The 21,536-nt window shown below is 40.9% G+C and overlaps 1 protein-coding gene across 4 annotated transcripts in view; it reads left to right on the top strand.

Annotated features, from left to right (window-relative positions):
• The first annotated feature begins 1,737 nt into the window (after window positions 1-1,737).
• LOC115657820 (phosphatidylinositol-binding clathrin assembly protein-like) overlaps window positions 1,738-21,536 on the top strand; it is a 50,330-nt gene continuing 30,531 nt past the window's right edge. The window contains exons 1-6 of one of the 4 annotated variants that reach the window (XM_030576093.1): window positions 1,738-2,167; window positions 16,446-16,588; window positions 19,555-19,630; window positions 20,628-20,730; window positions 20,918-21,011; window positions 21,134-21,245. In XM_030576093.1, the coding sequence (XP_030431953.1) occupies window positions 2,038-2,167; window positions 16,446-16,588; window positions 19,555-19,630; window positions 20,628-20,730; window positions 20,918-21,011; window positions 21,134-21,245 (658 nt within the window). In that variant the 5' untranslated portion in view covers window positions 1,738-2,037. The remainder of the gene's footprint in view (window positions 2,168-16,445; window positions 16,589-19,554; window positions 19,631-20,627; window positions 20,731-20,917; window positions 21,012-21,133; window positions 21,246-21,536) is intronic. The other 3 variants (XM_030576094.1, XM_030576095.1, XM_030576096.1) reach the window with 3 other exon arrangements.

Raw genomic sequence — 21,536 nt, 5'->3', positions numbered from 1 at the left:
GGGAATTGCTAATGAGTTACACAGACTATCATTTCTAAACTGTTTAAATCCAGTGGCCAAATATAATCACCATTTGATTGATTATAGTTTGACAGCACATCTGAAATGAGTTGTTGGATACAGTCCAGCTCCTAATGGACAGGTGTCCATATCACAAAAGACCACCCTCACACTTGACAGTCACCACTCTTCTTGTTGGCTGTCTCAGCAAAGAATTGAATGTACATATGTAGTAAGCTACCCCTTCTCCTCCATTCTGATCTATCCCCAGATGCCATCCTGTTTGGCTTCCAGTTACAATTTTAAAGAAACAGGACATATCCTCATAGTCAAACCAATGTCAGATAGCTTCCACTGTAGCTAAAGAAAGGTTTTCAGTCTCCATGAATCAATTTATGCCCTCTGTGAAGGAATCACTCATGAAGCTCTTAGTATATTTGATCATACACAGACTCATCATAGGATCAGTGGGAAGAGACTAGCAAGGAAGCCAGCTGTTCAGGCCAAAGTTTCCCCTTTTGTATCAGAGCAATTCCACTAAAGCCAAAGGTGTTGCACAGATGTAGCTGAGAGACCTTGGCCACAGAAACTAGAGATGCAAATAAGACCTATTAGGCCATATCTTCCATCACTTTGATAATGCACAATTGTTCTTTTACTAGTGTTTGTAATACTTCCCTTATCCGCAGCAGAAAAACAGAATAGCAGCAAGTTTTTTTTTCTCATGAGGAGCAAGAATCAGATGAGGACAGCGGACAAAAGGGCCAAGAAAAATGACAATTTTTTTTCTTGGAGGAGCCTTTCCCTCTTTTCTAAGTTTCCTTAGAGGACTGCTAACTGCAACATAGCAAACATTGCATTGCAACATCTTCATGCCACATCATGGCTGGCATCATTTCATAACTTCCGGATGTGCGGAGGCAGTCTGAAACTACAATTCAAGCTGTATGATCCACATCTTGATCCAAATTCCTGGGGCTTGAGGGATTTTTTTTTTTTAATTGTGTGACTCTTGAAAATCTAATAAGTCCTCCAAAAAACAAGATGAGTAGCACACCCACCCAGGATCCCTTTACAAAGACTCACGTCTAGTTCAGCAGCACTTGCCTGGACACTTATTTATGCGGATGTTGCACCTATGACTCTGTCTCCCAGCAAATTAACTGTTTAACTGAATGTGTGTGTGTTTTTTTGGGCCATAAAAGGCCACCCCCTGGCTCAGCGCATAACAAAATGCAACCACGTTTTCTCTCCTGGAAAAGCTTTGCGGGGCAAGGAACAAGGCAGGGAACACCTCCCATTCCCCCACCCCCTCTTTCCACTGTTCTGGCCAGGAAAGCAAGTGGGAGGCCAAGGTTAATTTAACACTACCATATGTTATAGTGCTTGTCGGAGGGAGCCCTGATTTGGGGTATTTCTGGGGGGGGGGGTTGCCTCAGCACCCTGGGGGTCTGGATGGACACACTTTTGGGGTGCGGCTCCCTGAGATGGGCAGGGGTTTATTGAGAGGCTCTGGTAGCACCTGGATTTCGGGTGTATTTTGGAGGTAGCTGGGGGAAGCTCTGCGCTAACGCTGCCCCTGACCCCAGCACCGCTCTGAGGCGAGCGGACCGGTTCCACCTTAACGCGAGCGAAGGGAGGGGAGGCGGGGAAGCCGCTAGGTCACGTGATTCCGCCACCGAGGCGGAGCCGCCGCCATTTTGTCTGGGAGTGGAAATGTGAAAGGAAAAGCCGGAGCGGAGCCCAGGAGACCGAGCGGTGCGCGCGGCGGAGTGAGCTCCTCTCCTCTCCCCCCGCCCTCAGAGAGCAGCGCGGCCCAGTCGGCCCGGAGAGCAGCCCAGGGAAGGAGGCAGGGGCCTGCGGTACCCTGGCCCCCGGCGCACAGCAGGGGCTGCAGGGGACCTTGATTCCTAGGCTGCGGGCGCTCCCAGGGCGGGCTGGTTCCCGGCGGGTGTCAGTCCCGTCTCTCCCCTTGGGCGCGGTGCGGGGCAGGCCGGGCGGACCCCAGGCTGGTGAGGGGGGCCGGCGGAGCGGAAGATGTCGGGCCAGTCGATCACCGACCGCATCGCGGCCGCCCAGCACAGTGTCACCGGGTCAGCCATCTCCAAAGCCGTCTGCAAGGCGACGACCCACGAAGTCATGGGGCCGAAGAAGAAGCACCTGGACTGTGAGTATCCCCCAGCACGCCCGGGGCTGGGGGAGCATCGCGTCTCCCCTCCCGTGTGGCGGCTGAGGAAGCCGAGGTGAAATGCTTGGCCTCGGGGCCCACAGAGGCGGGGCAGCGCCAGGAATAGGACTCACGATTCCTGTCAGTCACCTGCTCTGGCTGTTAGGCGGCACCGGAGCTCCCTTTAGAAACCACATCGCTTCTCTTTCTGTCGCTCCTGAGATAATGGGGCGGAGAAGAGAGGCGGGAGGAGGTGACTGTGCCGCCACAGCCTTAGAAGAGCGACCTGGAGCCGTGACAGTTTCAGGAGAGTGAGATTCTACCCCCTGCAAGAAAGTGAGCTTGGAAACGTGTCCATAAAACACCTGGATGTTACTGTGTGGAGACAAATGTGTGTAATTAGTGATGCTGTTTAACTCCGCTCTTAATGTCCAGCGTGAGACTTGTAGGCACTGCTCTTGCTGTTCAGGAAATAGTATGACTTTTAAGAGAGAAAGCAGATTAATATGGTAACCCAGGTACTGTATGGAGGCCCTTCAAAATGATGACATACCTAACATTTAATAGCAGCTTTCTCAGATATTTTATTTCTAGTATGCCAGATTTTTTCGTTTTCTTTTTCTGCTGCCTATGGTAGATTGAAGTTGAGAGGTACACCTGAAATCCATAAATTGCAACTTAACAGGAAGACAGAAAATGGTGAAGGTCAGAGGTTCTTCTTAGTTGTCTGAAGGTTTCAGCTGTTGGCTTGATTACTGTATTGAGTGCATCACTTTAAAATAAAACTGAGTCTGAAGTAACTCAAAAAATGAGGAAATGTAAGTTGCCTGACCTTCTGTCTTCAACTTGCCACCACAGTAACTTCCACTGAGATTGTATTGTGTTCATCAGATTCCTTTGGATGTCTTTTGATACAGATCTCTATTTAGAGGTATCACTTTTCTATAGGGATTTGTGTAGAAGGAATTCCATGGTTTGACATGGATTTTTCTGCTATTAAGAACAAATAAGCATAATTTGGACTGCGTATAAGAAGTGAGGAGACGACATGGGAGTGGTTATAATGTAGACTTATTCATTGAAATTTTTCACAGAAGCCGTCATGGTATAATACATCCTAACTGTTTTTCAGGGGCAAGGCTTAAACTTTTACCTAGCATTTGTCATTTGGATCACAGGTGTACAGAACTTTTTCTCTTGTTTCTGGTGTGTGTGTTAGTTACAGCTTTCCCTCTGTGCAGATCCACAAAGGTTGAGTTATTACAGCCATAAGTTAGGGAGGCATCCTTTGCTTTTTGGCTTAAGCTGGCTGCTCCTACTTTTAGGTCTGGAGGTCCCAGGTTCAATTTCTAGTATGTTGGCTAAGAGAGCAGTCATTACATAAGCAGGTAGGATATTAAAGTATATGATCGTATAGCTGAAATATGCATAAAGTATGTTTCTTAGAAGTGTGGTAAATATATTTCCTGCACAGAACAAAGCAGAAATAGGGCTTTGGTTAAAGGGAAAACTACTGTGGTCTCCTCCTGGTCCCTCATTGCTGCTCAAAAATGAATCCCAGGACTAGTTTATGCCTGTTGAGGGTTTCTACATTTGTCGTGGACTATGCCCAGCTTCAGTGCTCTTCCTCAGACTAATACTAAATATCTCCAAATACACTCACATTTAAATAGTAAGAAAAACACTTAATGTTAAGAAAACATTGTTATAGGCAAAGAACTACATGTATGGGGGGAGTGTGTATGTAAGCACTTGCATAGTGTTATGGAGCTTTGACTTTGTTTCTGTTGGGCTGCTTAGTACAGTCACGTAATTAATCTTTGTTAATTTTTGTTAAGTCAAGGGATCAGAGCCGTGTGAATGGAAATATTCCATTTTTAATGTAGGTTACAATGTCCCAAAAGTAAATCAGCTGCTCTATTTTTCATAATGTTAAAGTATTAGACCAAAGTAAAGTAACTTTTATGGTGGTATTTCTGCATTCCCAGTGGATCACTGAGATTCTCCTAACTTCCCCGCTTACTTTATTCTCCAGCGTCTCTTCCCACCCCGCAATTTTATGTTGCAGTACTTGAGTAGGATTAGATATCTTTTATTTTTAAAGTAGATCAGAATCACCCTCTTAAATGCACACCTCACTTTTCTTGTTGGCTCTGTCTTTAGAGTGCATCTTATTCAGTGGGTCGAATGTTCTGTGTCTGCTGACTTCACAATCCCCACTTCTTTGTTTTCAGAACAGATCACTTGCTTGGCAATATAAACTCTGCCACGAACACATTGGGGAGAAAGTAAACTGATCTGAAACTAGTTTTTAAAAAATAAATAAAACCTGTATTGAGGCTAGCATCTTATATAGTAGGCAGAGTTTTAGCCCAAGAAAACTGATTTAAATTTTTGATTGGTAGTATTTACCTGGGATTCAAATCACATTGAATTATTTGACTCAAATAGAAATTTAAAGAAACATCAGCAAAGCCAAGATTTTTTTTTTTCATTTAAGAATACGGAAGTCAAGACATACCTAGGAAAAATTGAGGGGAAAAGTTACAAGATATTTACTGCTGTTGATTAATCAAACAGTTAAAATTTACAGTCCGTAGAGTATACAAGTTTTAAACGTTATGTAGGAATGGGGACTAGCACTGCAATAGCACAGCTAATGAAAATTGTACTTATACATTGGACTGCAGGATCAGAGCCTAATTTTGCAATCTGCACAGGCAGATTTTTGTGCTTTGTAGACCCTCTTTGACTCACTTGGACCATTCTGCTTGCACAAAGTCCATCTGCCTAGATCTGATTGCAGTCACACTGATGAGCAACCCTGTGGTAACACATTAGAATATGTAGGGAGCAGATGTCCAATATTTTCTGTTTCATACTTCAAAGGAACAGTTACTCAATAGTGAGTAAAACAGTGGGTTTTTCTTAAAATGTTCAATACCTGGACATTTCAAGATGCTTGCTAATACCACTGTTTTAGCAGCCTATAAAATATACAGTTTTCCCATACTAATATCCTGTAACCAGGGGAAAATTTATAACATCTAAATATACCTTTGTATATGTTCTCATATCATTAGAAGTATTCTAGGAAGGTATCATTGTTAAATTTTGGATTATTTCTTGTTTTATATGCCAAGCTTTTTTTTTACTTTTGCAATATATTTTAGTGTTTTCTTTGCATATCAGTAATCTTGGACACTTTCTGGTTTTGTCTGAATGCATTTTGGCAGAAGAGAAGAGGGTGTAATTTTTTGTCACGAGAGTAGAAGATGACTATGCAGTAAAATATGTAATAATGCCAATTAAATATGTAATCCAATTGACAGTACCTATTTTTAAACGCTCTTTTGTACTGCCCATGGTGTCACAGTCCAGTATTTTTGCTCCAGTCTTTAATACCTCCTTTATTGATACTCTGCATTTACTCATAAAGGGTGTGTATTGTCATTTCTACAGGAAGGAATATATGCACACAGCTAGTGTTTTAATTTCATTTTTGTGCATGGGGTGAGGCCCTAAGACAGTTAATACAAGAGCAAAGGGCTATTCTTCTCACACCCCCAACCTCACATAATCCTTCAAGAAGGACGGGGGAAGGGAATTCAAAGTGTGTAATGGAAGGTTTTATGTCTGTATTCTAGTTTCCAATCCATGGAAAAGGTTCAATGGACATCTTTCATTGACATTTTCTAAATTTTGAGTGCTTGACTCTGCAACCTTATTTTTCTTTTAGAATAGTTAGTGTATGTAATAATAAATATTGAAGGTGATTGCATCAAAACTGAAATGGGTTAAAGTGTTTTTATGACATCAAGCCTGCTAAATTTGGTATGTGTTTCAGTGGACTTTGTCTTAAGAGGTAAAGATTAGAAACTAGGGATGAGACTTCAAAAACAGCTCAACTTTGTCCTAACAAATCAATACTGAGTGCTTTTGACAATCCCAACCTAAATGTAGGATAGATGGTGATATCCATTACATAGTTCACTTGTTTAGATTTGAGGTGGGGGCGGAAATGCCCTGTTTCAATTTTTATAACGAATTCAGAATATTACAATCTAACTTGATAATTTATTTGCTTTTAAGAAGATTGTCATATTTATAACCAGACTAATTTGTGAAATGGAATAAAAATACCTAGTGGCTTCTATAGTTCAGTTATCAATTTAATCCTCATTTTATCTGAACACTGAGGAGGGAGGTGAGATAGTGTTGTGTATATAATGTGAAATTTTTTGAAACTGAAAATTGTTTCCTTCACCTACTTCCTGTGTTTCAGTTTTTAAGAGTAGAACCTATTCTGTATCAATGTATCGAAACAGAATAGTGGACAGACTGAACTTTGACCGTGTACTACTAGTAGAGACAGGAATAATTTGTACATATGCAGTGAAAGATCTTGATGTTTTGAACATGCTAAAAATGTTACAAAAGTTCAGCCAAGGATTTGAAAGGGATTTAAAGACTCTGTAGTGAAAAATAATGATTTTCCAACTCATTTTATTAGAGTTTGGAGTGTCCATTTCTTATAAGATGGAACAAAAATTGAGTGCACATAGTTTGTGTCCTGAACATTTTATTAAAGAGAACTTCAGTGAAGACTGACAGGTGCTTGTTTAACTTCTGTTTTGCATCTCCTATTGATTGGAAGGCTTTCCAATCAGTTATGCTTTCAAGTTGGTCAACAGTTGGTGAAGGAACAAGAGATGAGAATTGTCTGTGCAGCAGTTGGAATCTACTTTTTAAAATTATTTTCTTGGCAAAATTGTTTTGTCTAAAATATTTTAATTGTAGAGAATATATTAATCTGACTTTCTTAAAACTGATCATTTTAATGATAAACTTGTGGGCTTTTGGAAACCACTCATTTTAAGTTGTGAACTTGCAGTTCATTATGATTTTGTTTTTTATAGACCTGATTACTCGGAATATTGCAATGTCATCACAGGCCAAGTTTAAGAGAGCACTAATGCTTTTTTGTGTAAACCTTACATACCAACAAATCTTCTTTAAGTTTGTTAAAATAGAAAATCTTTGCTTGTAACTGATTGCCAAACTTGTTTACAAACTGATTGTAAAGCTTTGTAATTCTTAAAATAAGCTCAACACATCTATTCAATAACTAGATTCAGTGCTTAATTCAAAAATAACTTTCCTAACACTTTGATGTCAATGTGCTAAGAACAATGGAATGTGTCCCCACAAGTCCTGGAGCCTACGCAGGTGAGAACAGCACCCGTGTGGCCCCAGTAATTCAAATATGGCTTTGCTTGGTGGCCACTTACAGCTCGGCCCAGGTCCTGATCAGCTGAATTAACTTCACATGCAGACGTACCCCAAACCCTTAACTTGACTGTGGTAGTGGTTTTGGTCTTGTCTACATGGTGTAGCAATATGCACCAGAAAGGTGTAAATTGTAGCACTCTCTAACTGCCCTGTGTAGGCCCTGCTGACATGCTCTGAAAGATACCCAGAACACAATGGTGTAACATTTGAAACAGCACTACTTCAGTGCACACTAGGAACTTTTCAGACCATGTCAGCATGGTCTATGCAGGGCAGTTAGAGTGCTCTACAATTTACACCACTCTAGTGTGCATTGCTGCGTTGTGTACACAAGCCCTTTAACTCTAGTTGACTGTCAGGGATATAGGGTACAGCTCAAGGGCATGGCTACACTTGCAAATCAGAGTGCATTAAAGCATCCCCGTGCACTCTAACTCACGACGCATCCACACTGGCAAGGCACGTAGAACACTCTGACTCTGTGGCTGGAGCACTTCTGGTAATCCACCTCCGTGAGAAGCATAACGCTTGGTGCGCCCTGGCTCAAGCGCCATGGTGCCAGTGTGGATGCCCCGGTCTGTTAATGTGCTCTGATCGACCTCCAGAAGTGTCCCACAATGCCTGTTCTAGCCACTCTGGTCATCACTTTGGACTCTACTGCCCTGCTCTAAAGTGACCAACCATCAGACTCATCCTTTAAATTCTCTGGAAATTTTGAAAATCCCTTTCCTGTTTGCTCAGCAAGGCATGGAGTGCTCTCAGCGCATCCTTGCAAGTGACCCCAGGCAATCCCCAGTATGGAGCAATGGCAAGGTGCTGGACATCATCAGTGTTTGGAGGAAGGAAGCTCTCCAGTCCCAGCTGCATTCTAGCCATAGAAATTATGATAACTTCGGGCAGATATCAAGGGACATGATGGAAAGGGGGCATGATCGGGATGCACTGCAGTGCAGGGTTAAAGTGAAGGAGCTGCAGAATGTCTACCGCAAAGCCTGCGAGGCAAACAGCTGCTCCAGTGCTGGCCCTGCGACCTGCCGTTTCTACCAAGAGCTGGATGCAATACTGGGGGTCCACTCCACGTCCACTCCAGAGACGACCATGGACAATTCAGAGCCAAGTTCAACAAGGCAAGAGGAGGAGGAAAGTGGGAGTGAGGGTGCTGAGGAGGAGGAAGATACCCTGGCATCCCTAGATGCATGCAGCCGAGAGCTATTCTCAAGGTGGGAGGAAGGTAGTCAGTCTCTGAGGCCAGTGCTTGGGGAAGGACAAACACCAGAGGACGTGCCCAGTAAGTGGCTTTGGTAAAAGTTATTCGGTGCGGGCTCTTGGGGTGAGGAGGGTTAGGGCTGCATGCATGCCTAGATGTGGAATAGGGCATTGATGTGCTCTCTCATACCACAGTACTTGGCCTCAGTGATCTCTTCAAAGGTCTTATCCAGAAGCTGTGCAGTGCGCTTGCGCAGGTTTCTTGGGAGCACTGCTGTACTCCTTGTCCCAGTCAGGCTAACGTGCCCACGCTACTGTGCCCTAAGGGGTGGCGGAACCATTGCTGCACCACAGGCAAGCTGCATATAGGCCAGGGCAGAAGCAGCATTGCAGTAGAAGACCCTCCCTTGCTTCCCACGTCACCCTCAGCAGCAAGAAATCTTCCAGGACGAACTCCTGTGGAAAATGTGGGGACAGTGTTCAGTATAGGGGCCCCCTGCATTTGTTAGCTCTCCCCAGGGCACGGAAACCCAGAGGACAGTACATCAGTGAAACAATCAGTCCCTTGCCACCCTGTGCTTACTCACCATTTTGAGGCTTCTGTGGGTTGTGTGTGCTCGCTTTGGGACAGGCAAATTCTGCTATTGTGTAGACTGTGCTCATCTTTAAGTACAGGCGAATCATAGCTCTGTTTGGTGTGAACAATGCTGCCTCTGTTAAGTGTTGTATTTTGTCTTTACAGATGCAGCCTTGAGATCTCAGCCATCCATGTTATCACCGTCCGAAAGACTCCACAGAATTAGGAAGAGGCTACGTAGAAGCAAAGAGAACGTGTTGCATGAAGTAATGCAGCATTCCCTTCATGAAAATCAAAAAGCGCAGGAGTGAAGGGAGAGTGAAAGGAGGTTCCACCAGCAGAATGCAGAGCGCTGGCACCAAAGTACAGAGCGGCTGATAAACGTTATGGAGTGCCAAGCAAACTTGATCCAGGCACTTGTAGCCATGCAGGTGGAGCACTGCTTTCTCTCCCCCCCCTCCCCCCCCGCAGCCGTTGTCCCAAAACTCTTGTGCCCCCAGGTCACCTCCAACCCACTTTCCCCAGCATCTGGGTTCTTATCACCACCAGCTGCCTCCAACACCTGTAGCTTCACCACCGAGCCCTGCAAATTACGACCTTTACCCACTGCGCTCAGTCTCCGTCACCATGCATTTTAGCCAGCCTGAAGTGCAGCACTCATTGCACAGCATTCCAGACAGGAAGGCTGAGTATGAGAACAGGACATAGCAAATCTATGATTGAATTGTTCCCCACCCCACCCCTTTGTCCTTTCTGTTTCCCAAGCAGTTGTGTTTCTTTTCAATAAATGAATTTTCTTTTAAATAAATGGCTTTTTTGGCTTTGAAAACATTCTTTATTATTGCATTGAGTAAAAGATACCTTAACCCAGGAAAGCAACAGGCACTGCAAGTCAGTGTAGCAAGCACAGATTCCTGCTAACATTGGAACCACTGCACTTCGCTCGCATGCAAAGCACCAAATGTTACTGGTGGCTTTCAGCTTCAGATTGCTCCCTCAAGGCATCCCTAATCCTTGCAGCCCCGCGCTGGGCCCCTCTAATTGCCCTGCTCTCTGGCTGTTCAAATTCAGCCTCCAGGTGTTGAACTTCTGAGTTCCATGCCTGAGTGAATCTTTCACCCTTCACTTAACAAATGTTGTGGAGGATACAGCATGCAGATATAACCCCGGGGATGTTGTCATCAGCCAGGTCCATCTTTCCATACAGAGAGCCCCAGCTGCCCTTTAAACAGCCAAAAGCACACTCCACAGTCATTCTGCACCGACTCAGCCTGTTGAACCGCTCCTTGCTGCTGTCTAGGTTCCCTGTGTAGGGTTTCATTAGCCATGGCATTAAAGGGTAAGCAGGGTCTCTAAGGATCACAGTGGGCATTTCGACTTCCCCTACAGTGATCTTCTTGTCTGGGGAAAAAAGACCCTGCTTGCAGCTTCCTGAACAGACCAGTGTTCTGAAAGATGTGTGTCATGCACCTTTCTGGGTCAGCCTGCGTTAAATGTTAATGAAACACCCATAGTGATCCACAAGCGCCTGGAGAACCATAGAGAAATACTCCTTCCAATTAATGTACTCAGAGGCTAGATGGGCTGGTGCCAGAATTGAAATATGCATCCCATCTATCACCCCTTTGCGGTAAGGGAAAGCCAGCTGCAATGTCATGCATGTTACCTAGAGTCACAGTTCTTCTGGGCAGGATGTGATTAATGGCCCTGCAAACTTGCATCAACACGATTCCAGTGGTCGACTTTCCCACTCTGAAGTGGTTAGCGACCGATCGGTAGCTGTCTGGAGTTGCCAGCTTCCAGATGGTAATAGCCACTCGCTTCTCCACTGGCAGGGCAGCTCTCAATCTCGTGTCCTTATGCTGCAGGGTGGGAGTAAGCTCATCACACAGTCTCATGAAAGTGGCTTTTCTCATCTGAAAGTTCTGCAGCCACTGCTCGTCCTCCCAGACTTGCACGATGATGTGATCCCACCACTCAGTGCTTGTTTCCTGACCCCAAAAGCGGCGTTCCGCGGTGGTGAGCATGTCTGTGAATGGCACAAGCAATCTCCTGTCATATGCGTTACACAAGTCGATATCTTCAGACTTCTCACTCTGTTTGTAGCTTAAGGAGTAACTCGACTGCCAAACATGACGTACTGGCGAGACCCAACAGCATATTCCTCAGCACTTCGGGACCTATTCCCACAGAACGAAAGGGAAGACAGAGTGCGCAGTACAAAAAATGTTCAAAGATGGAGCCAAATGTGGATGGAAGCACAGGGATTGCTGGGATGCGAAGCAATGAATCGTGGGGCATTTGGACAGGACCCAGAATGCCTTGCTCACCCACCCTCTTCCCACAAGCCACAGTACCAGAATGGGAAGAGGTGTTCTGTGGGATAGCTGCCCGTAATGCACCGCTCCCAGTGGTGCTGCAAATGTGATCACGCCAGTGCGCTTCCAGCTGACAGTGTTGGACACACTACAGTGCTTTCCCTACTGCGCTGTCCAAGGGCTGGTTTAACTCACAGCCCTCTACATTTGCAAGTGTAGCCATGCCCCAAGTTAGTATAACTTATCAGCTTCTAACACAATCATTCTGTAGAACTTTGGTGTTGTTTCACAGTGTGGCCACTCTTCTGAGTGAGGCTAATTTAAGAGGCATTAACTTGTGTAGATAGCCTCAGTTTCATATGATGTGAGTTGAACACACAGTGATTCAGTCACACTGCAATAGCAACTTCCTTGCATATTTCTAAAATACAATCCAATTCTTACAGCTTTGGAAGAAGATAGTGATCTATATTTTAAAAAGGGAAACAGAAAAATTAATTTACTTTCCAGGTAATCTGAAACTAGTTTACTTGTTTCCACAGCCCCAGGGGCTCTTTCTCCCAAATTTCAAGTTTATTAAATCATAAACCCATGTTGAATAATTGGAGAATCTGACTTGAACTCTGAAAAGTAAAACAAAATCACAGTTAGAGCTAAGCTTCTTCCTAAATGTTCTCATTGTGCTTGAGTGTTGTAGTTTGTAGATCATACAGGTTTGGAAATACCTAAAATGAGTTGATACAATGATTATAAAGAGCAACTTTAGTCCTAATGAACAAAGTAAAGAAACCTGAAATTGAACTTGCTGCATGACTTAGCCTTTTATGAAAACTGTGGTTATTAGATCACTATCTCTGGACCTCTGGCTGTAATCATGAATACAATTGAAGAAACATTGGTCTTGGTCAGTATTTGGCTGAGAAATCTCTAATGAAAACCCTGTGTTTGTCAGGAAGTAGTGTTTGTTATTCATTGAGTAGCTGTTTGATTTAAAATGAGCTGTGCTGATATTTCAGATATTATAAAATGGAAGTCCTAAAAGTTTTGTAGGCCATTAAAGATCCCATTACCCTCTTTATATGGCTACATGGTATTAATCTTGGTGTCTTGGCCAAATTCTAGTGTGGTTAATTTTCAGCCTGTCTATAATCCCCTTCAATTTTGATGGATATCGTATTCTTCCAGTCTAAAACTGTTGTTTAGTGTTGCTCTTATAACAGTTTCTAAATTCCATTCCAGAAATAGCATTTCACTCTTGGTGGAAGTGATGCCTATGTTTGTGGTTTGTAAAACACTCTAAGATGAACGGTGCTATATAAATGAAAAGTCATACTGGAGAACTAACATCTTCTACCTGATGTGTTTCATTCCTTTCGTAACCTACAACATTTATAATATTTACTCCTATATTAGAATTGTGTCTACCTGTTGGTCTGTCTCATTGCGCACGCATACTCACCAATTGTTAGAGGTAGGTGGGTGATGGCATGTAGAGTGTGTTAACAATAGTCGACTATCACAGGCCTGCACAAGTTGAGGTGTGGTTTTGGTAATATTTTTATCTTCTAGTTTTTTTTTTCCCCTTTCAGTAACAAGTTCAATTATTTAACATTTCTCTGAAAATAACCTTTTTATAGACCTATCCTGGAAGAAGTCAGTCAGTTTTTTAAAATCATGAAAACCGCGGCAGTTCTTTATAAAAGTATTTACCAGCTGCCTAGTGGAAGATAACTAATATTTCACAATCATAACTATGCTAGAGCAGCAGGAGTTCGGCTAAAGGACAGCAGAATCTGGCTAATGTGTAACTAAGACAATTAATACCTTGAATTTAGAGATCTAAAACAAGTGAGCTATAGTAGTCACAGATTTGGGTTTGGTTACAACATATTGCATACAAGAATAAACATAGCAATGGAATGAATCTAACTTTAACCAGATTATTATTTGTACATTGAAGTGTTTTTAAAATCTTATTAAGGGACTTCTTATGTGAAATTTAAGTTTAGTGAAAGCAAGCTTTTAGCCTATAAAGCACACTATTTCCATGAGCTCCTTTTTTATTAAATATTCCAGTAGAAAGATTTATAAAAAAAAAAAATTCCTCAGTTGTAATCTAATACAACACTACAGTGTCTGGATTGCAGTGTATGAGAACCTGAAAGTGGAATTGTGTAGAAAATGAATATGTAAGATAAATTTTGGTAGATAGAATGATGTACATATTCTAGTTCAGCAAGAACTTGGAAGCAAAGGGCTTAATCTCAGTTAAATCAACTCCCACTTCCTTCATTGGATCGATCATGTAAGATTCTTGAGTACCCATAACTCAGTTTTGCCATTAACTTTATTGGGTTTATTATTTCACTTCTAAGATCCCTGCTCATGTGAAAAATACTATCGTATCATTAGTCACCACTTTGGACGAGCTCCGTCATGTGACGAAAATGCATCCCAAGGTGGTAGGTTTGCAGGATGCCTCACTTGTTCAAAAGTGTGGCTGGCTCATAGAAATGTAGGGTTGGCAGGGACCTTGAGAGTTCATCTAGTCCAGCCCCTGTGCTGAGGCAGGACCAGATATACCTAGACAACCCTTGACAGGTATTTGGAGGTTTTTAATAACCAGTTAGACAGTGCTGGGGATTCCACAAGCCTCCCTTAGTAACCTGCTCCAGAGCATAATTATCCTTATAGTTAGAAAGCTTTTCCTAATATCTAACCGAAATCTCTCTTGCTGCAGATTAAGCCAAGTATCTCTTCTCCTATCTTTATTAGATGTGGAGAACAACTGATCACTCACTTATTTATAACAGTCCTTTACATATTTCAAGACTTATAGGGAGCCGCCCCCCCCCCCAGTCTTCTGTTCTCAGAACTATGCTTGTCCAGTTTTTCTAATGTTTCCTCAGGTCGGGTTTTTCTAAACACTTTTTATCACTTTTGTTGCTCTCCTCTGGAGTCTGTCCAGTTTGTCCACATCTTTCCTAGAGTGTGGTGCCCAGAACTGGACACAGTACTCCAGGTGAGGTCTCACTAGTGCTGAATAGAGCAGGACAGTTGCCTCCTGTGTCTTACACGAGACTTCAGTTAAAACACCTCAGAATATTAGCTGCTGCTGCTTTTTTTTTTTTTTTTTTGCAACTGCGTCACATTGTTGGCTCATTCAGTTTGTGATCCACTGTGAACCCCCAAGACCCTCTTCTAGAGTACCGCTTTCTAGCTAGTTATTCCCCATTTTGTAGTTGGGCATTTGTTTTTTCTGTCTTAAGTGTAGAACTCTGCACTTATCTTTATTGAATTTCCTCTTGATGATTTTAGACCAATTCTCCAATTTGTCAGTAATTTTGAATTCTAACACTGTCCTCCAAAGTATTTGCAACCCTTCCAAGTTGGAGCCATCTACAAATTTTATAAATATATTCTCCACTTCATACTTCAAGTTATTAATGAAAATATTGAATAGTATTGGACCCACGCAGACCCCTATGCGACCCTCTCGATGCAGCATCCCATTTTGACAAACCATTCATAACAGTTTTTCGACCAGTTGTGCACCCTCCCAACAGTTATTTCATTTAAACCACATTTCACTAGTTTGTTTGAGAGCATCATATGGGACCATGTCAAAAGCCTTATTAAATTGAATATATCCTGTCTACTGCTTTCCCGCCCCATCCACTGGGCCAGTAATCCTATCAAAGAAGAAATTTAGGTTGGTTTGTCATTTGTTCTTGACAAATCCATGTTGCCTTTTACTGATCATCCTGTCAGTGCTTACTAGTATTACTAGAGAGAACTATAACCATTTTTATTCATAGTATCTTATATGGGTATTGAGCTTCATTTCTGGAATAAAAGATGATGGACACAAATTTTAAAAGCTCCTAAGTACCATTGATTTTCATTTCATTATTGCCACTTGCTAGAAGACTGATTTTGTTTTGTGTACCAAAGAATAAAGCTGTTCTCTGAACTCAAATAACACAGATTAAGACATTCAAGTGACTTTTATTGGGGAAGTAATGAAATAAGAAATACCATTGTGATGGCAAGTTGCACAAATTTATCATATCTGTAATGGACATGGTTATACAAGGGATGGTGATACCTCAAGTGTTCAGTTTTTTTTAGTGGTCCAAGCATCTTTTGTTACATATATTGGTAGATTCTTATTTTTGGAGACTTAAAATCTTATGGGAGTGGAAAACAATAGGATTAAAGTTTTTGAATTTAATATAAATATTCTATAATGTCACCAGGAGGAGTGGGGGAATCTTGTGTGTGTTTTTTTTTTTTTTTTAAATATCACTTTAATCTAATCTGGGCTCACTAATATCTTTTAATCATGTGGTTGTTGCATTTTCTTCACTAGAGGGTGAATTTGTGAGAGTGGCCCTAACTTTGTATTTCCATTTTTTTAAAGTTAAATTAACCTTAACTCTGAATTTGTAATGCTTGATTTTGAGAATAATTGCAGCATCCCTATAATATATTTTACTCTATGTTAATATAGTTTTTGAATTGTATGTAAGATTTTTTCCCTTTTTTCTATTCAAAACTTCTAGAGCACGTCTACACTAGTAAATTGATATGTGCTTTAGTAGAGAAGCTTAGAATAAAGAATTCAGTTCCACATTTTAGTTTAGTTTTTCATTTATTTTCTGTAAAACTGCTATTAAGGAAATCAAGCAAAAGATGGCAGACTGTTTGTGGTTTGCAACTCCAAAAGGAAATATAATTGTTAATGCGTCAGGTTAAAGCTTTCAAATGGTATGGAGTCCTGTATAAAGCAATTAACATTCATGTTACGTGTTCAGCCTTTGAAACTTATTTCTGTCGACTCTTTGAATGTCTAAACATAATGCTTTACTACTTTTTATTTTAGATCTAATCCAGTGCACAAATGAGATGAATGTGAATATTCCACAGCTGGCAGACACACTCTTTGAGAGGACTGTTAACAGTAGCTGGGTTGTAGTGTTCAAAGCTCTAATTACAACACACCACCTCATGATGTATGGAAATGAGGTAAGACTGATTACCTTTTGATAGTTATATTATGGGGGCATCTCTGGAAAAAAATCAGAATGCCATAAAGAAATAGTTGTGAACTTGAAGGGGGGAAAAAAAAGTAATACACTTAATTTTTCTATCATTATTGGTTGTAAATTACCTTTCTGGTAGAAAATTAGTGAAGTGCTATTCATCACTACCTATAAAATCAGTTAATTTCAAACGAAACTCAGTAGATGTCTAAATCCATGTCATGCCTCTTTTCCGGTAACTTTCTGTCCTAAACTACTATTGACATTCATTTACCGCCTGTGTTTAGTTCAGTTTAAAAACAAAAGATCAGCAAAACTTATTTTAAAAACTTTGTGGTATAGTAAGTGATGGGACAGATTTTCTTTCCCAGGCCACAATATGACGTTAGAAATTTCATCTTTAATTGTACACAATTTCTCAACCTTCCAATGAAGCCTAAACAGTCAACCCTTTATGTCAGATGAAAGAGCTCGTCATCTCAAATATTCAAGTCTGCATCCCCATGCTTATTATAGGTTGTCTGTTGTGCATATGACAGAAATCTGAGTGCAGAATTGTGGCTAAGGCAAAGTATCTCTAGAAGAAAGTTTTACCTTTGCTTTAAATGTAAACATTAAAGAACCACTGTGAAAGATTTGGACCTGATCTTCAAGGGGTCTGACCAGGTTATTGAAATAGGCAATATATGACTGTGACTTTAGAGAGACATGGTGGGTGCAGTAAAATCTGTTGTTGGAAGAGACAAACTTTCTAGCTTACACAGAACTCTTCTTCAGGTCACGAAATATTGACTATATTGAGTTAGTTTATTATATGCATATGTTGATTTAGTTATAGCAGTCTGTTTGGAAATAGAGTAAGGGCAGACAGTGGCTCCAGATAAAACACCACCTGTAAACAATTCAGGAGGTTAAGATCACTGTTGAGCTCTATTAGCTGTGAAAATGCTACTTCCAGGTTCCTGCCCAAGTTACAGTTTCTCAGCCAAGGCTGAGAAGGAACAGATCAAAAGGGCTATAAACAGTTCAAAACTTCCTCTCTGTCCACAGTGAGGGAGATTGTCATAAGGGAGCTGTTCACAAAGAACAGTCTGACACAGCCACAGACCCTGTGGGAGAGTCCGAAGCAGGCCGTCCTATTTTAACTAAGATAGACATGCGTATAGACTGTTTCATTGTTTTAAAATCTGTTTCCTCTTTGCTTTGCTGTATTCCTACTGTTAGGATAAAAATGAGTGGTATTAAAAAAGCTGCCTAGTCACTGTGTCAGCCACTGGTCACTGAAGCTGGGTGGGAAATACTTTTCCTCTCCTGTAATCATGTTTGAGATTTCTAAAACGTCCCTGTTCTGTATTGGGATGAAACCAAGATCTTTCAGAGGTGGGGTGTGTGTGTTTGTTTGTTTGTTTATTTAGGTGGAAAAACAAGACACACACACCCCAGGATAGCTTGGCATTGAGGGTATTCACCTAATTCAGACTAATGACTTGAACCTGGGTCTCCAGCCTCCCCAATGAGTACCCTTACCACCAAGCTAAACTGTTAGTGTGTATTAAAAAATATTCATTGGATCAGAGAGGGAGGGGGAGAGAGAGAGAGAGAGAGACAGACAGCCACCTCACCCCAGAATAGCAGCCTGGTGGTTAGGACACATAGGATGTGAGAGACTCAGGTTCAAGTCATTGGTCTGAATCAGGCAAAACAGAGAGTTGAATCTGGGTCTTCTACATACTAGGTGAGTGCACTCACTACTGGCATATTCTGAGGTGGGTTGTGTGTCTGGTTTTGACCAGAAATGCTGTACTAAACCTGAGAAACCTTTCCCTATGAAAGTTTTGTTGAATCTGTTATGTTCCCTGGTAAAGTTTCCATTTTGACAAATTGGACTATTCAGACAAAAAACTGTTTTATTGAAAAATTCCCAACTAGGCCTACTGGTCACAATTCACGAAAGGCAGACTTACAGTACCAAACTCAGCCGGGCCTTCGAAGCAATCATTATTGGTAGGCAGCGTGCTGTAGCCCAAGACCTAGGGGGTTGCAGGATTCCACCCTGAGAGAAGTGAAGGCATGTGGCTTTAACCTGAGGGGAGCTGCTCAGACTCAGTGGAGGTCAGAGCTGCAGTTAGTCCTGTAACAGTGATGACAATATTTTTTTTTCCTGAAAAGATAAGTTCTAATTTATAGTTTGAGTTGTAGGAAGACATGATTGTGTGCATATTAATATGTACTGAAAGTGGCAGAGAGACTTAAATTGTTCATGAAGCAGTTTCCTTTTAAATAACATTAATAAGTCAAGCTATAGATTTAGTCATCTCCTCTTTCTTGTCTCATCTGTTTAGCCAAATATTTGAGGAGGAGGAGACTAATGCTATAGACTTATTTAGAACTAGTATAATGCCAGGTGAGTTAATTACTTCATTAATGACTATACAAATACTTGAATGCTTTAGTGTCTCAGTGTTTTTATAGAGCTCTGTTAAAGTGGAAAAACATTCCCAAATAGTTTGTAATTGTCTCTTTAACCCTTACACAGAAGTTATAGAGTCGTACAGAAGAAACTTTTAGAGCACCTATAGTTTTTCTCCGGTTTCCCTACTGTGAGCTACAGAATTAACAAAACTTTTACTTATAAAGACATGTAAGCAACTCCCTCCAATGCTGATGTAGCTTCCTGTATGGCTAGTGGAGTGCTTTTCTTCAGACTGAACCAATTTCCTCTGCTGAATGCTCAGTTCTGAAATTTAATGTATTTAATTCATGTTAGTTTACTAAGTTTTGGTGAATCATTTTTGTTGCAACTAATTTGTACATTGTAGATAAAAGTAAATGTTTCCTCTGAAATACCCAAGTTACGTGCAGTTATTTAGTAAGCTGATTCTTAAATGTATTACATTTGATGAAGAAAAAGTAATTTTCAAGCAGTTGACATTTTTTCCCCTTCATCAGCGCTTTATCCAGTATCTTGCATCCCGAAATACATTGTTCAATCTAAACAACTACCTGGACAAAAGTGCCATGCAGGGTAAGAATCTTTTTCTTTGTGAAAACTAAGTTGCAAACAATAAAGTATTACCTTTTTCAAGAGAAGGTTGACAAAGTAACCAAATAAAGCAACCCCGCCTCCCCCCAAAAAAACCCTACATAACAAAGCAATTGATTTTTTTCACGTCTTAAATATATGCATTTTTATAGCTCTGCATTAGTAGTGATTGTAAGTCGCTGGTGTTTAACAGAAAATGACATTTCCATGAAAGAGGGCTTAACTTATATTATGCAGTGCAAAGTGATGACCGTAAGCAAAGGAAACGGGGAAAATTATGTGATGGCTGAAAGTTACACACGTGAGAGCTAGAAATGTGCTTATAGTTTCATGTGTCTTTTTAAAACGGCATTTATAACTTAACACATGAGCACTGGAATAATCTTTTTCATTTGGCTTCATTCCGCAATGGGTGGGGGTTAATGTTAATTGTCAAGCTTCATAATATGGTCATTAGAACACGTTACTAGTGGTTAATGAAAGCCTTTCATGCAGATCTCTGAAAGGTGTTAGAGGTAGTTTGTGTGATGGCAAAAATATATATATTATTTAGTTTTTTTTTGAGAGCATACTTTTTTACAGTAGCTAAAGTTCAGTAGTTCCCATCTTTAGTCATCAGCATTTGACTGATTCTGTTTCCAGTGAGCTGTATACTATAAGAAGAAGAGCGCCTCATGATTGCCAACAGTAGCCTCTCCTGCTGTTGTTGTGTGAAGCATTAACACAGTCCAGATAACTTCCATGGAATTGTCATCACTTGGGAAGATGGTGGCTGCACTGTGCCTCAAGGCTAGTGCAAATAATGAAGAGAAGAATATGGAGGGAGGTTTTAGAGCCTCTGCAAGTGAACATGGAGTTCTCTCCTTATACAAGTTGTGTGCAATGACACACCTTATAGAATAGTACTGAAAAATGATTACAAAATAAATAGATGCTCTTCCTCTTTGAAATGTCTAACTAGTAAACATTTAATTTTCAGGTTATGATATGTCTACCTTCATTAGGCGATATAGCAAATACTTGAATGAAAAAGCACTTTCTTACAGACTTGTAGCAGTTGACTTCACCAAAATGAAAAGAGGGTAAGAAATATTTTCCTTTTTGTCTTTCATTTCAGATATAAGAGATTACTAATAGTCATGTATATGCTTGCCGTAGAACTTTGCTACCTTTTAAACTGTAGTTAAATACAGGGTACTAATCAGATCAAGGCATCATATGTTCTAGGTCACATGTACATTTATACATTTGGCATTTTACACATTGTAGGATAGATGGAGTGATGAGAACTATGAATACTGAAAAGCTTCTGAAAACCCTTCCAATTATTCAGAACCAGCTTGATGCGCTCCTTGATTTTGATGTAAGCACATTCTAAACTGTATTTCATTGTTAAAATATTTTATTTAATTGATATGGGAAGAAATTTATTGGTATTTTTCTCCCCACCAATACTTTTAATCTATCTCTTCACTTTCTACACAGGCAAATCCAAATGAATTAACCAATGGTGTAATAAACGCTGCCTTCATGCTTCTCTTTAAAGATTCCATTAGGCTTTTTGCAGCCTATAATGAAGGGGTTATTAACCTATTAGGTATGTGGAACTGGTGTGTATGTGTGCATATGTTCTTGAATCTTTAGGGGAGACAGTAAGGGAGAAGTAAAATTTAAAAGCAAATTGAGTCTGTTTAATAGCCTAACAAATTAAGGGCCAGATCCTGCTTCTGTTGAAGTCAATGGTAACTTATCATTACTGTCAGTGACACCAGGATTCACCTTAAAGACATTGATATAGGACTTATTATTTTTCAGGCTGAAGTGTAAATCTGAGTTATTCTTGCCTCAATTTCTATTTTAGTAATACTAGAAATGTGGTTTTGAATAT

The sequence above is a fragment of the Gopherus evgoodei genome, chromosome 9 (assembly GCF_007399415.2).
Source record: "Gopherus evgoodei ecotype Sinaloan lineage chromosome 9, rGopEvg1_v1.p, whole genome shotgun sequence".
NCBI lineage: Eukaryota > Metazoa > Chordata > Testudines > Testudinidae > Gopherus > Gopherus evgoodei.
This window is presented reverse-complemented; position numbering and strand designations above follow the sequence as displayed.